We start from the raw sequence: 16,139 nt of genomic DNA, 5'->3' as shown, positions 1-16,139 counted from the left end.
ACCTGTTTACTCCGGCACAAGGATGTATGTCCGACGCTCGCCAGACAGGGGCGTGAGAGTTAATCTGACGCCCTTTGCTGGTGACAGGAGACTGTTCTGACCTGCTAGGTGAGACAGCTGGAGGTTGCCGTCGTTGCAACATCAGTGGGGACCAGCGATGACTACAGTGGTGTGCTAATGAGCAACTCTTGCCTCATGGGAACTATGAGTGGACACACAATGGCATCATCGCACATCGCAATGCTTCAGTGTGGACACATCTCAATTCAGTAGACATCGCCCCACTCCATCAATGGCGACACAGTGCAATTGTGATACTGTTGCCTTCTGATTTTGACGTTTCTCGAACCAAACAGGCAGTATGTCCTTTCTTGAGAGGAATTTGTTAAAAGGTTCTGGTCTTTTCCTCTGTTGGCTTCGAATGCGTCATTACTGGCTCATTTAATTAGACGAGACACCAACAAAGTAATTCATTTTTATATTGACGTTGCCAAACCATCTTGCACAATAATCAAATAAAGTTATCTATACACAAATAAATGTTCAATTACAGTCCTGTTGCATGGTCAAATTTGATTAACAGAACATGTGTGAGTGTTTCAGAGTGTAATAAAGCTCCTTTAAAATCTCCATCCCACTTGATAAGTGCGCTTACGCAACTCTGGTCAGACGCAATATAGAATGGCATGGGTCCTACATGTTTGAGTAGCCCGCTGTGAAGAACTTTAATGCTTATAGTCATCCAGACTTGGTTTAATGTCATTATTGTGCAATGTTACGCACACGTTATTTTTCCACATCTATAAAGTTGTAATTGTCATCCTGGACAGAACTACGACTGGGCTACTTGATTACATAACAAGGGATTGATGCAATCACTCGGCCTTCCCAGCTAAAGAAAAACAGGGTGTATCCTGGAATGTAACAAAAACATGACCCACCCCTCACCGCCCCGCTACAGCAGCAGCCCCACCAGGATCCACCGTCCTGCAGCCTGTTTCCAGTCCGTACCCCAGAGAACTGGACTTTGTACTGGACTGTGGGCTGAGAGGGAGATTTTAACATGGAGGTAATAATGACACTTCGCACTCTGTTAATAACATCACCGCAGTAGGATATGGCATACAATCGCATCAGAAATAACAGGATGTAATCATGAGGCATTTGTCGTTTCACAGAGCACTGCTAGAAAATGAAGTCTCGCAGGAACTGTACAGCGGAACACACAACAATACAAATTAAAGGTAAGATTGTCCCAACACTTACGGCTAATACAGATAGAGAGGAGAATGCAGGAGAGCTTCATTGATCAGTCCAAACCTTAAACGTAACTAACAGTATTGAACACAAATAATGCTGCCGTCTAATCTGTGGGAAAATCAAACTTCAGTTGCCAGAATGTCTTTTAAGTACATTAGCCTGAGTGCTGGAGATAATGATCCAGTCTGTCCGTCAGCAAGTGAACAACACAACCACACAACCACACAAAAACATACACACAAACATATCAATGCTCTGATGCCTGAAGCCTTCCTTAGAGCAACATCAGGGCAGCTGAAAAGTAGGAAGCAGTCACCAGGAAAAAAAATGTCCCATAGCCAGGAAAGTGTGCTGTTGTTTTACTGGAAGTCCATTAAGCAAAGAGATGAAAGCTTCAAGGAGGACAGTGATCTTATTGGTTGCCAATGTTCTCAGGGATATGCTGATGATCAAGGTGAGGATGTGCTGCTAATTAATGCTGGTTAGTTGTGAAACCATCCTGCTGAGAGTGAATATAAATAAGGTAGCTGGGCCAGATAATATGCCTGGCTATATACTAAAATGATTTGCTGATCAGTGTGCTAATGTTTCGTTGTCATCCCTGCACCAAAAAAGTCTTACAGCCCTGTGGCACTCATCTCCATCCTCATGAACTGCTTTGCTGGTTCTCCAGCACATCAAAGACAACATGCTTGCCAGCCAGGACCCTCACCAGCAGCTATGTTCATCCACTGCCCTACACTCAGTCTTCATGCACTTAAATTATAAGAAGAAACAAGACCAGAATGTTATTTGTTGGCTCAATCTCACCCACTGGAGACTGTGTGACTGGAAAACATCACACGCTTCTCACGCTTGCGTACAACACTTGACAACAACTGGATATTCAACTTCCTCACAAACAGTTCAGATCGGTAGTTGCACCTCCTCTCTATTAGTGCTCAACAATGAAGCTCCCCAGGGCTGTGTGCTCAGCCCCCTCCTGTTCACGCTCTACAACCATAAAGGCAGACTCAGTTTCGCCTGCAACCCTTGTGCTGTGAAATGGCAAATAAATAAACCTTGAAACATACATGATAAAGAGCTTAAGGCATCTTAATCAAGGACAAAGGGTGAGCATTAGTAAAGTAATTCACTTTATTAAATGGATTCAATCTGTAAATAGTTTCTGGTTGATGACATGCAGACCCGGTAAGGTATTTAATCGACTCCTCCAAACAAGGAACTTATAAACACAGCATAATTGAGTCACTGGCCATGGTTCATTGAAAGTAAAACCACCACAGGCCAAAGTTGGAAGCATTACTCCCAATTCATCAACAGATAAAGGTACTTTTATCTGTGACCAAGCTCACGTCACTGCTTTCTCTTTCTTTCCCTCTAATAACATTCCTCTGTTAAAACTAACAGACACTTCAGAGCTTCTGTTACAGCATTACTACAGTCCTCAGACACTTGATGGAGATAAAGGAAGGAAACTGAACCTTTGTGAAAACAAAGAATGATGATCCAAGAAGTAGTCTTGATAGTTCTCGAGAACACAAACATCGAAACATGAATATTAAATTGCAACAACATACAAATGCTTTATCTCCAATCAGTGACTCTTAATTGAGAAGGCAGGTCACCTCATGATGAGAACGAGATGCGAGTTTCCATGAGGAAGGAAAAGGCAGAGCAGTGAAACATCCAAAATAGACCGAGTAATTACTCCATGCCTCCAAGAGAACACATCAGCCTCCCACAGACAGCTTTCTCTGTGACTGTGTGAGTGTTTGTGTGCCTGACCTTTAACCCCATCATCTCTGTTTTAAAATCCCCAGTCATAATGACCTGCTGCAATCAAAAGGAATTAAAGGGAAATTTAATGGTTTATATCTTTTTGTAACCAGGCCTAATGGATTACAAAGGTGCCAACAGTGATGGGAAACAGCATCCTGTCAAGAGGTCTGAGAGTACTTCTGCTTAATTTCAAACAATAATGTAGATAGTTAAAGTCACTGTCAAAATAACAAAATGTGGATCGTTTAACATCCTGAAACAAAAACTGAACACATCATTAAATGGGCTGGTTAGCTATGATAAAAATGAAGTAAACAAAATCTAAGTTTTAGACTTTTCCCTAAGCTCATGTCATTCTTCAGCTTCACAACTTTTTAGCTCTCAGGGCAGGCTAAGAGCCATTGGTGTGTCTGTACACGTTTAGCAGCAGCTAGCTGATGTTAGCTTTAGCTAAATATCTTTACTTTTTGCTACAACAGTTTATGAAGTGTAGTAAGAGGAAGTACTGTGATAAACATTAGGCCTACTGTGCACGTAGGCTACTGGCTCGTGTTGCCTAGTTTGATGAGGAAAGTTAGCTTGCCAAGCAAGGCCAAGCTAGCTGTAAAGGCTGGTAGCCCACATCTATATATCTTTCACCTGCTTAGCCTATTCCATCTTAGCCACACAACACTCTCAGGATGGGCTAAGAGTTAGTAGGCATAGGTGTGGCTGTAAACTTTTAGCTAGCTAACTTTGTTTGCATTAGTTGCCAGTTAAATTGCTTTGTTACAACAGTTTATGAAATGTAGCTTCAGCTGTATTGTGATTAATATTAGGCTACTGTAGGCTAACCCTTACATTTTCTATTCTATTCTATTTTCTATTTTTTGGAAAAAAGTAAGCCATAGCAAGGCTGCTAGCTGGAAAGTCTGGTAGCTTAGGCTACTGGGTGCGTTTAACACTGGCCAGTGTTTTCAGTTAGTGTTAAGCTTGCTAGCCACAGTCCTCCAATGATGTCAAACACACACACACACACACACACACACAAACTAAAATTAGGCTATTTGTTTTAATGATATGCAAATAGAATTTTAGCTAGCTAACTCTACTCTACGCTATGCTAACTCTTAGCTACTAAAAATATCCAAGTGTCATAGTTAATACACTTTAAAAGTCAATGTATTACCACCTAACTAACTGCATTATTCATTGACGTATTTAGTTTGATTTTTACCTCGACTGATGACCTTAAACTGCCTTCTGCTGGTCTCAAAGCTCCTTACAGTTGCACTCTGACAAAAATGTGTTAAGCAAACCACATCCCTTGCACACATTTAACTATTGATTTGTAAGACTGCTAAATGCTGACAGAGGATTAATTGACCCCGTCTGGCTGATAAGACCATCCCTGAGCCAAGAGAAGCAACCGTGCCCTTGACCTAATTCCCTGCACTCAGCCGGAGCCACTGTCACTGCCTCAGCTTTCTGCTGTGAATCTGATGAACCAGAGACAGAGGGGAAGGAGACATCACACACACACAGTAGTAAGCAAACACAAACACGAAGGGGCAAGACAAGCTGGTACGGAGCGGCAGAAGCCCTGCCAAGCCCGCTGGTTCCCAGATGAAGAGCGGTGATTGATTTCCAGCAGACACAGAGCTCACTGTCCCCCCCCTACACCAACCTCCCTCACCCACACCCCAGCCCCACAGCGGCTTTAACCCATGCAGCGCTTAGTGAGAGGCAAGATCCAGCCCCCCTACTGCCCTACATTTTATACCGTTAACACTCATGAATAAATATTCACCAGGCTGAATGAGGATGATGGTGATTACTGCTGCACTTGCATCTGCAATTTGTCAAATATGAAAGGCACGATAACCAATGAAAGGAAATCAGCAGGTATAGTTTTGTGTGTCACGGACAGAGAAAAGGTTGCCATGTACAATCCTGCACATACATATTACCATCTGAATCATTCATCATGTTCATGTCCTGCATTTTGCTGTCGTAATATAAAATAAAAAAAAAATATCAGGGAATCAATATGCAGCATAAATAATTTGCAAACATGTCAAAGTAAACGACACACTTAGGAGCAATTCTGTGAGAATAATAATGTATTTAAGACATGTAAAGACAGCCTTCCATACACAGAATGTGCTGTATATACTGTGTGCTTGTGCTGTGAGGAATTGATGAGTCACTAAACAGAAAATGTGCCGAAACAATTTGGATTATTCATTTATCAAGCACAAATGCGAAACACTTGCTGGTTCCAGCTTCTCAAATGTGAGGATATGTTGCATTTCTCTGTTTAATGTAACTTGCCATTAGCCACTGTATTAATTAATCTCATCAATACTTTTTTAGAGACAGCAGCACTATGAGATGAGTGAATGAGTGGAAAAACTAATTTAAAATAAGCCTTTTTCAGAATAAATGACCCCATAAGTGCAGTAGGGGTCTGCTTTTTGATAATATATAGTAAACGGCTAAATCATTCAGCTCATTGATTAAATAGTAGTTGGACCAACAAAAAAAACAAAAAACATAGAAGATTGGTCAACCTGTTTCCTAAAATAGGATCTGCTGCTTTTGCACAACCAGACATTTAAAGATGTTATTTTGGGCTCTGATTATTTGTGATAGGCTCTACTTTCCTATATTTCATAGAAAAATAACAATTAATTGATTTCATATTTAAAAAAATATAATCAAATATTATAAAATAAAATTAATTGATCAATATCAATGCTCGTATCAGCTCTAATATATATATATAGTTTTGTAAACTTGAATGTAATGAACAGCCCAGTAAAATATGTATTGTGTCTGCGCACACACACACACACACACACACACACACACACACACACACACACACACACACACACACACACACACCTTAAGTACTCTCGGTGTTGGCAACACGCGCGACTCTCTCCGACTCAGCGCTCGCTCAGCCTCAGATGGCCCAATGGGCTCAGCTGCTCCCTTACAGATGTAGCCACTACAGTTCCTCTCTAGGACAGTACGCAGTCCATCAAACACAACTGTGCTGGTGGTGCACCCCATTCCTCCAGGTCCACTCAGGCATCAGTCAGGAGAACCTGCCGGTGACCCAGTTTCCTTGTCCGTCCACTGCTCCTCCCTGGTCCATGATCTGACTCTGACCCGCAAATCCACAGCTTCTGACCCGAGGAGAGAGAGCGCCGTTGTCCAGGCTAAAAGGATCCAGAGAGGAGGACGACTGGAGAGTGAATTTACGCACACACAGAGGAGAGGCTCACTGAAATTCCTCGCTGCCCCAGCCTGTGCTTGTAGGAATACCTCAGTCAGCAGGCGAGATACAGTGAGTGAGTGAGTGAGAGAGTGAGTGAGTGAGAGAGAGAGAGCGAGCAGAGAACGAGGGATGGGGGGGATGAAGGATGCTGTGCGAGCTCTGCTGCAGCTCCAACCAATGCCGAGCTTCGGTGCAAACGCAAGCTCTGCATCCGTCTCACTTACCAAGTCACTCGCTCATTCTCCTCTGAGCCACACTGTGCATTTTCCAAACTCTTTCCTTCCTTTCTTCTTCTTTTCATTTCCACATTTGCATTCCGCAAGATTTGACTACGCATCGAATTAATCCTTTTTAATTTCCACTCCAACAAAGTGAGACTCCTTTTGGGAGCCGGATGAATAATCGTGGAATAAATGGGTTACACTAAATGCAGTCTTATATCCAGAGGGAGAGTCTGATTCCATGGTCAGGCGAAGAGCAATATGGCTGAATGCCTTTTTAGTTCAGTTGAAAAAACAGAGCCTATGGCAAAACAAGAGGATGAATCACACTGACTGGATGGCACATGTTATATGCAACCTTTGTGGCAATAAGAAGCCATATGAATAGAAAAAATAACACAGAACAGTCCTTTAAATATACCATTAACAAAAAAAAGTTGCCACATATTTACTCCAATAAAATTAAATGCACAAAAATCAGGTTGAGAATGCAGTGAGCTGCCTCGTGCTTCAGAGAAGGTTTACCAAACACACCAAGGACTTTGGGAGGATTTAAACCTTTTAGGGCCAAGACATCAAATAGAGTTTTATTTTTTGTTCGACAAAAGATTAGCTGCTGCTTGATCATAAGCTGGCCGCTCTGCCAAGTGCACAGATACAGTGGGAGGGGAACGACAAAATTTCATCATACGCAGGCTTTTAAAATGCCAGGGAATGAGCGATTCATCTGCCAGCAGCGTGGCCTTTGATTAAAATGTCTCAGGACTGCGATCAGGGAAACAGAAAGATAAAAGCAGGAAAGCAGCGAATATTTTGTAAAAAAAAACAAAACAAAACAGCTTTCCTCTAGTTTGTTTTTCTGCAGGTCACTGTTAAAATGTGCTGCTCTTACATTTACAAAAACGTACATATACATCCAGCTGTGGGTTACAACCGAGTCAAAGACATCCTGCCCACGTTTCACCCTCTGATTATGAGGAAAAAAGGGGGGGAAGACAAGGAAACAGGGCAGTGTCCATCTTGGTTTATTTATCCCTGTCTCTTCCCTTCCTGCAGCTGCATGTCGCGCACTCAAAGACCCCTTAAGACCACCATGGGAATTGTCAAAAAATGAAAAAACAAAATCTGGCTTGTCACAGTGGCACGCACATGCTGCAGCTACTGAAATACAGCAAGTCCCACTACCACCACCATCACCACCATCACCAGCAGCAGCAACAGCAGCAGCAGCAGCAGCTGCAGCTCTGCTTAACTCTGTTATGCTTGCATCTGTCTGGAAACACCTCTTCACCTTTCTTCAAGGAACATTAAAAAGGTGCCGACACGCATGCAAACACATTAGCACACACACACACACACAAACGTGCACATCTGGATAAAAGTCTTCCCTTACATCATGATGGTGCACTAAGCCATAAATGCCTGCATGCATTCCCGCCCGCTCCCGTGTTAATATTTCAGTAGTGCTTGACACACTGAACTACATACGAGTGTAGGATGATGACACGAGCAGCGGAGGAAAAGCAGCTGAGCCCGCAGACGAGGGGATTCAGTGCAAGGAGAGAGGAAAAGGGAAGAGTGTCTGGATGCTGGAGGGGGGGAAAAGAAGGACAAGGCTTTGATTATGCCCATTGATCTGTTAGGAAATACTGCTCGTCTTTGGTTTATCCCCTCTCTCACTCCTCGGATACAGTCCCCGTCCCTCCGTCACTGCCGATGGGGATTTAAAGGCTTACTATATAGAATAACAAGAAGCAATCTTGTGTAAAACTGGTAAAACTGCAAAGTCATAAATCCTCTTTCTGAGGCTGTGCAGACGAGAAGCAACACAGACTTTTCTTTCACTTTCTTTTTTTTTTTGGACAGGGAGTGCAGATTAACACTTTTGCTACACGTGTTTACATTACACTTTGAATAACACTGACATAAATCTATTTTCCGTTGTCAGCTGTAGCATGTAGCAGTAAGACTCATAACCAGCTGCCAGCTATTGCTAAGTGGGTTCAAACTTAAACAGGAGTGAGACCAAATGGACAATGATGGACGACTAGAAGCCGACTTTGTTTGAGGTGTCACAGCTGGCGATCATAAATCTTTCTGCCCTGAGGACACGGATTCTTCTTTTGCATGAAAGGACATGCCAACAAGGTGACGAGGCTCTGACAATACCTGCTAAAAATATGATTAGAGTTTGCAGCAGGTTGTTTTCCAGCTTTAACCTGTTCTTACTACTGGAATATGCACACCAAATGACCCTAAAACGCTATAAAGTAAATTCAAAGCTGTTGTTGAGCCATTTGGAGTAACAGCATGTTTTTTTTTTCGCTCTTTCGAAAAGGTTATAAGCCATTTTTCCACCCCCAAGATGTCAAAAGGAACACAAATAATTACTTATTTATCTTGCCTACCTTTTTTATGCCAAAAACTAGCCTGTACATGACCTGTGACTGCCCCCATTAGCTAGAAAACACACTGGGTCCCCAACTAACTTGCATATAAAACAGTAAGAAAAATGAGCGCTCAGGGCGTTCAGGACTTTTAAAACTGACATATAAACTATATATTAGTTTATATGTTACATCAGTCATTGGGGGGTCTGGCATGTAAGTGGCTCAGGAGAAAGAAGAGAGAGTGGGGCACTTGTCTTCACAGTCACTCGCTATATGCTCCAGGGCGGGCATAGACTCACAGCCACTTATTTGCCTTAATTTTATTCAGACATAAGATATAAAATCAGGAAACTCTTGCAAAGAGAGAGACAGAGGAGTATGTATGCTCAGCAATGACATCCGGAATACGCCTTCCATTTTATATGTTTTGCAAAATATGTGCATCGCTATTTGCACACATCCCAATTAAAGCACACAAATATTACGCTTATGTTATTCACACATTGCAGGAGAAACAGCTGGTTGAGGGTAAATTCGGCCAAATGCAAAAAAAAACCAAAAGCCTGCTGAGCTAAAGATATTCTTTTCCTGACTATCCAATAAAAATTGAGCCTCTAAGGGAAATATGCAATCCATGACTTTGGGCCATAAATTAAATTGTAAGTGGAATTCCCATGAGGAGCTACAGCTGTTTATTTGAATTGTGAGGAGACCCGTTCTAGCCAATCACAAGGGCCAAAGGAGGGTGGGGGGTGTTCTCTCAAAAAGCTTAAATTCTGCAGTGGCAAACGCAGCTCTGCAATCCACCAAACATTTGATTAGGAAGCGCCCTGTCGGCATCATCTTACCATGTAGCGAGTACGCTCTGGGTTTGAATCCAGACCTGACCTCTACGGTTATGCCCCGTGGAAACGATCTGTGAAAATTCAAACCACCAGACAGACAGTTTTGTTCCCCGTTATGTTTGCTTGAGTGCAGAATTTGTGCACTGGATTCTGCAACAGGCCTACCTGCACTGTCTATTCCCCTGGTGATAAATTATTGAGGTCAGACAGAGCCGTGCTGAGTCATTACGTGCAGCAGAGTGTTTCTCTCGGCTGCCCTCGTGTCCAGCTTGCTGTCTGCAACAACAGGCTTCTTCACAACAAACACTCCAGAAAAGTTTTTAAAAAAAAACCAAACCTTTCTTCAGTTTCAAGTCGACTGCGACACATATACTGCCTCTGCATAATCAATACGATATAGCATATATTACCGCCCGCCTGTGTTCATCTATACTGTGCATGTCTGCGGCTGACAAATGAAGGGGTTCTGTAACCTCCAGCAGAACACAGTCGGACTGCATCAGCCTCGCTAAATCTTGAGTTGGAGCTCCAGGCGAGCCCGGGGTGAGCCGGTGGTGGTGTTGGTGAGGGTTAATAAAGTGTGCTGAGGCACAGCGTGGGTCTATCTGTGGATGCTCGAGTGTGAACATCCTCAGTGGGATGTGGAAGCTCGGCCGCACGACTCTGCACAAATCTGCAGCAGCTGCAGAGGAGATAAGAGCCGGGCTGAAACACTGCTGGGTGAGTGGAGCTGCACGGATTAACGCTGCTGCTGTTACACCGAGGCTCCGCTCTCTCCCAGTGGGCTCCACTTCTTGGCAAAGTGTTAAGTATGACCCCCATGATGGACTGTATAACTGATATTTTTGCTCAGTGTTTACATCTTTCAATTAAATACTCAAAAAGAGCTGCTCACAATTTGGTTTTGAGATATAGGTGCAGATGGGTCACCCACTCCTGTCTTAAGGGTTGTTAAATTAGAAAGAGTTGTTATCACAGGTTTATGGGGATGTAGTTTTTGTCACTGGCCAGCAACTGAAAAGAAAATTGGTAGTGAAAATCTGGAGGGATATCTGGCTGTATTTCGTGTCACTCCAGATTTTCACTATCAATCATCTTTTCAGTCGCCGATCACTTGGGAAGCTGTGACATGCCAACGATTTGTCATATTCCAACAACGTGCAACCCACAACACAGCAGCTTAACAGGATCAGAGCATTTCAGGCTTCCCACCCTGAGCGTGACGTCAGAGGAAAACGGCAGATGTTTGAATATGGTCACTGGCAGTGACGTCAGATTAGATGGTCTAATTTCACTTGTCGGAAACCAGCAAACTGAACAGCTGTCTCTCGCCTTTACCTTCACTCACTGGCCACGGTCGCAGCATCTGCTGCATATGGACGCTGTCACCGGGCCTGCTGTAACCTCCAAAATAACACCACTTGCACTGATACAAGAATTTCAAGCTGTTAGCCGCAAGTGGCGGGTGGAGCCGAAGCAACAACATCAAAAGCCGGCACATGTGGACGGAGAAGGGTCAACTCGAGTTTCCCCTTTCACACAGAGGAGTGGACAATCTTACACACAACAAAGACGGAAATGTCCCCGCGTGGCTCGGAGGAGCAGAGGGGAGTTGAGGAGGAGCTGGCATCTCATCTGAGGAGCCTCTCCAGGATGAAGGTCAAGTCCGCAGCTGGCCGTGTTTCCATGCCCAGGGTCTGCTGTGGGGCGCTCTGCAGGGAGAAGTGTGTGTTTTGTGTGTGTGTGTGTGTTTGTCCAGGGAGAGGCCAGAGTGTGGCGGACCACAGTGACATCACCCACATATCCAGCAGTAGAGGGCAGATAAAACAGGCAGGCTCCCAGCTGGAACTCTCCAGGGACTCAGAAAAGGAAGTGGCTGTTTCCTGCTGATGTGTGTGCGTGAACCCTGTCATAACAAAGCCGCCTTCCCGCTGCCCACTGTCCTTCGAACGCAATCAAAACTCCTCACCGCTTTTTGTGGATATTTTGTCAGAGTGATGCTGCAGTTCAACAACACAAATGGAAGAAGTCAAATTTTATCAAGGGAACACAAAGTTGAGAATGCTATGAAACCCAGGAGAGGGTTTTTTTTTAAATGTGTGCTGCTTCCCGGACTAAAAACCTGAATAAGTTTACATCTGACAGCAAAGTTTTGTGGGCAGTGCAATAGAATTCATACATGTGAGTGGGCTCCAAAGATAGGCCTGGACTTTCAGGAAGCCAAATGCTTCACATTTTTGATGGAGAGTTTACATTACATCCCTGATGCCCCAATACCTGATACATGATACAGCTGAGCACAGAGTGGATGCATATCACTGTCTGAATGGTCAGTAAAAGAATGGGTGAAACTGAGTGAGTCAATATGGTCAATACCAGCAGCATGGAACTGTGAGGGTCTATTGGATATATTGCTTTGAATGGATTCAGTGAAGGAATGTTACTAATCACATTCATGAAAGTACTGTTTTGAAAGTACTGCAAAAGTGAAGAAGTTCACAAAAACATTTTAATTCTCTTATTACTTAGTCACGTCGATGCAAGTGGAAAGTCAGGTGAAGTTTCGTAGTCCACAAAACATTTCTGGAGCGTCGCAGCAAAACAGAATCTCAGCATTCTCTTCATCGATACGGTACCAGATGCTGTTAACACAGTGGACATGCAATCACTTCAAACGTGCACGTTTAACTGAAAAGAGGATGTCGATTACGTTCTCAAATCAGTTTGGGCTCTCCAGGCTCCCGGAGACTTGGATTACGTTGGATGAACTGCATGGAGCCATTTCATATTTTCTCTACTGGTTGGATTTCACATTTTAAAACAAGTCCCCATCTACCCCAGTTGCTCAGGAGAATGCTGCAACACTGCTGTGCTGTGAAGCTCCAGAAATGTTTTGTGGACTACTACGTTTCAAACAACTTTCCATCAGCAGGTGGTAGAGTATATAATAATTGCATTTTCACTTTTGGGTGAACTAATCCTTTAAGTACATTTAATATCAGATTATTGAATACTTTAACTCATGCATAACGTTTACCAAGTATTATTTTCACATGATATATCTTACTTGTGAGCTCTTCTTAAGAGACTTAAGACTATCTTTGACCTGAAGTTGACTCCAGGTTATCCTGTGGTATGGTACAAACCAAATACAACAGGGGCCACATCCTCTTCCTTTCACTTGGTATTTTGGGATGGTTTATTTATCCCAGGAGAAGAAAATGACCCATTTTCCTGAGGGGTACCGCTTCCTTTTCTTTGTAGTGGGACCACCAGGCGCAGAATAAGTATGTGTTGCACAAAAGACACAGGCACAAATTCAAAGTATGAATACACACATATGGCATGCACTCTGTGTTCCTCGGCAGCATGCTGGTCTTGCAGGTCTGCAGTGAGGCCTCTGCAGTGGGTTCAGTTTATCATTAATAGATGCCACTAACAGAGTGATGCCTCTCTACAGTCCCTACTGCAGCACCAGCAGAGCTGGTCTGAAGCAGTGCCAAGCCCCAGGGGGCCTGTACTCACCCTCTTAACCCTGACAACTGTGTTTTGGCTTCAGTATACACACCATAGAGTAATCTCCTGCTTACTCAGTGCATGAAAACTGATAAAGTTGTATATTTAAAATGCAGCTGCCATGACTGTCAAGTTTTTTGTTCTTTTCAAGAAAGTTTAAGGTGCACTATGTTTGTGAAAGACACCTGAATCAGAAGAGAAAGATATTCTTTTTTGATATCTAAACAAGGTAAATAAACCATTTATCTTTGTTTTCATGACCGAATAAACAAACTTTGTTTATATTTGGCAGACCCTGCCACCCTCCTAGCTCTAAACAGTGTTCTGGAGGACTTCTTTTCCTCTGAGATTAACTTGTTTATTCAGTTGTAGAGAAACATATTTCTGAGTTTGTGTTATTACCTCATTAATATTGTACATACAAAAAAGATTTTGAGCTTGATTTCCTTCTCCAGAACAACATAGTGTCCTTGTAATGGTAAATTGCTGCACAGCTAAAAAGAAAACAGCCACAGGGGAGGAATAAAGATAAAATCAATTATAGAAATAACTTAATTTCTTATCGCATTTCAGCTGAAGGCAGACGGATCAAATCATGTGCTGTCTTACCACATGTGTGCACACACATAGACACACACACATGCACACACAGCATTGAGAGGCACTCCTCGGAGGTGAATGCTGTTACTGCCACCTACAGGCACATGATGATACTACACTGTTAAAACGCAGCATGTGTTGCACAAAGTAAGCAAGCAAATTCACTTGTATTCTCATGAAAAAGATATCGTCGACTGACAGCATGAAACAAACAAGATGACTGTGGGCTGTTCATGCAGTGGCAGTCCTTCCTCCAGTGACTACTCTGCCACTGTGTGAGATTACACTCCCTGCACTCAGATTAACTTTGGGTATAATGCCGCCATTGTTCGTCACATGGGTGTCATTTCCAGCAGCTCAGTGTGAAAACAATCATTCCCAACACAAGACTCGCCATGCAGGAAGAAGAAGTGACTATTTACAAACCGGACTGTACTGGAAGAGGGAGGGGGTAAGAGTGACTAAGACACATACAGCTAACAGTATTTTACCAGGATGAGAAACCTGCAAAGACAAACAAACACAGGCAACACACGCTACGTGATAAGACCGTGATGTACAGAGCGATAACTAAACGTCTTTTTGTTGATGCTTAGACAGGGAACCAAAACATCCAGGTATCGTGTTTACCAGCATACAAAAAAAACAAGAAAAAAACATGTTGCCTCGATGACAAGCTGTCATCACTTATTGTGGCACATGATTTGGTCTAAGCAACACTCGACAGGTCAGTGGCCAGCGGCCAGGTGTGAAGGATATTTCTGGGGGGAGCGCTGTCATCACGGTCAGGCTCTGACATGCAGCACGGAAGCGGAGAGCTGAGAGATCCTGAAACAAGCCCGCACTGGCCTGCTCTGTTAGTCAAGTGGAGCCTCGACATGGGTTTAAAAGGCTGTAACTTAACAGCTCATTGACAGAACCCAGTGTGTTTTTTCTCTCTGCGCTTGCACAGATCAGTCTACGTGTGCAGATTTTCGTGGTGGGATGTAAGGCTCAGGTCTCCCTTTATATTTAGAACACATTCATATTTGTAACAATAAAAACATGAAAATAGCAGAGGACTTATATTGTTTCCAGAGAGCCTTTCTGCAGTGCACCTGAATTACTTGGGTCTTTTATGTAAATAAAGACATATCCATTATTAATTCACCTAGAAATGGTACAAATCTGTGCTTAAACATCACTGGAGTGCAGGGGATAAGTGTTTGCTGCTCAAAATGTTCTGAGGAATACTGTAGAATACATACTGTAGAATACATACTGAAAACAAATAGGGTGCAGTATATCACACTGCTGCGAATACTAGCTGCTATGAGCTTGCTAGCCCAACTAGCCATGCAGTTAGCAGTCCGGATTGTGAGCTCGGGGCACCATGGAGGTGTTACCTTTTACACTGCTTATGCCAAGCCCTTAGAATGAGATGGGCAAGTGGCTACCTGGTTAGCATGCTAGCTTCAGAATATCTCTGCAATGTGCATAAACATGACTACAGAAAAAAAAACTGTTGTTTCTTCACATTTTGTTGACAATCTTAGTTTATTTTTTTCATGTTTTTGAACAAAAATCTTTACATACTGCACCTGGAGTATATGCCCGCCCCTCTTCCCTAATGTTAAAATGAATCGGTCACCCTTGGATCAGCCTGTGCGACACTGATTAAACATTTCCTGCAGCAGCAGGACTGATTATATTGCCGGGGTCCAACCTCATAATTTCAACATGATTTCTGTGCAAAATCAACCAAAATAGTGTTTCAATTAAGAAACTAGCCTACAAGTGAAGCATTTTTATGACAGCATACATTAATATCAATTTACAGCATGTTGCAAATGATTTAATGCACTGCGCCACGCCTTACATAAGAAACCCGATGCTGTTTGCTTACTGAATTATAAGAATATTCAGAGCCACTGATACATTATACAAATGCTTAATCTATATAGTGGTAATTGCAGGCATCAGGTCCTTGTCTGTCATTAACTGTGCGAATACACAAGTGTGTCTCCTAAATAAAAATCTGGCCGGTCAGCAGTTAACCATTAATCCAGGTACACTGCTTTCTCTTTAGAGCAGCTAATGGATAACATCCTCAACAGACTACGTACAAGGATTTACTTAGATATCCCTCAATGGAAGGCTGTTAGATTGATTTAATAACAGCTTCCTCGCAGCAGTTGCCACACAAGAGCGAGATAATGTGGATGTATGGTGGAGGGGGTCAGGAGAGGGAAGAAAGGGAGAATAGTAGAAAGTTATC

At 43.0% G+C, this 16,139-nt stretch overlaps 1 protein-coding gene across 14 annotated transcripts in view; it reads right to left on the bottom strand.

Annotated features, from left to right (window-relative positions):
- zmp:0000001200 (dedicator of cytokinesis protein 9) overlaps nucleotides 1-16,139 on the bottom strand; it is an 86,131-nt gene that overhangs the window by 55,048 nt on the left and 14,944 nt on the right. For 9 of the 14 annotated variants that reach the window (XM_037109068.1, XM_037109070.1, XM_037109071.1 and 6 more), the window contains exon 1: nucleotides 5,932-6,117. The exons of the other annotated variants lie outside the window; for them this stretch is intronic. In XM_037109068.1, coding sequence (XP_036964963.1) covers nucleotides 5,932-6,102 — 171 coding nt within the window. In that variant the 5' untranslated portion in view covers nucleotides 6,103-6,117. Of the gene's footprint in view, nucleotides 1-5,931; nucleotides 6,118-16,139 lie in introns of those variants that run through there. 14 annotated transcript variants of the gene reach the window in all.

Source organism: Acanthopagrus latus, chromosome 9, assembly GCF_904848185.1.
Source record: "Acanthopagrus latus isolate v.2019 chromosome 9, fAcaLat1.1, whole genome shotgun sequence".
Taxonomy (NCBI): Eukaryota; Metazoa; Chordata; class Actinopteri; order Spariformes; family Sparidae; genus Acanthopagrus; species Acanthopagrus latus.
This window is presented reverse-complemented; position numbering and strand designations above follow the sequence as displayed.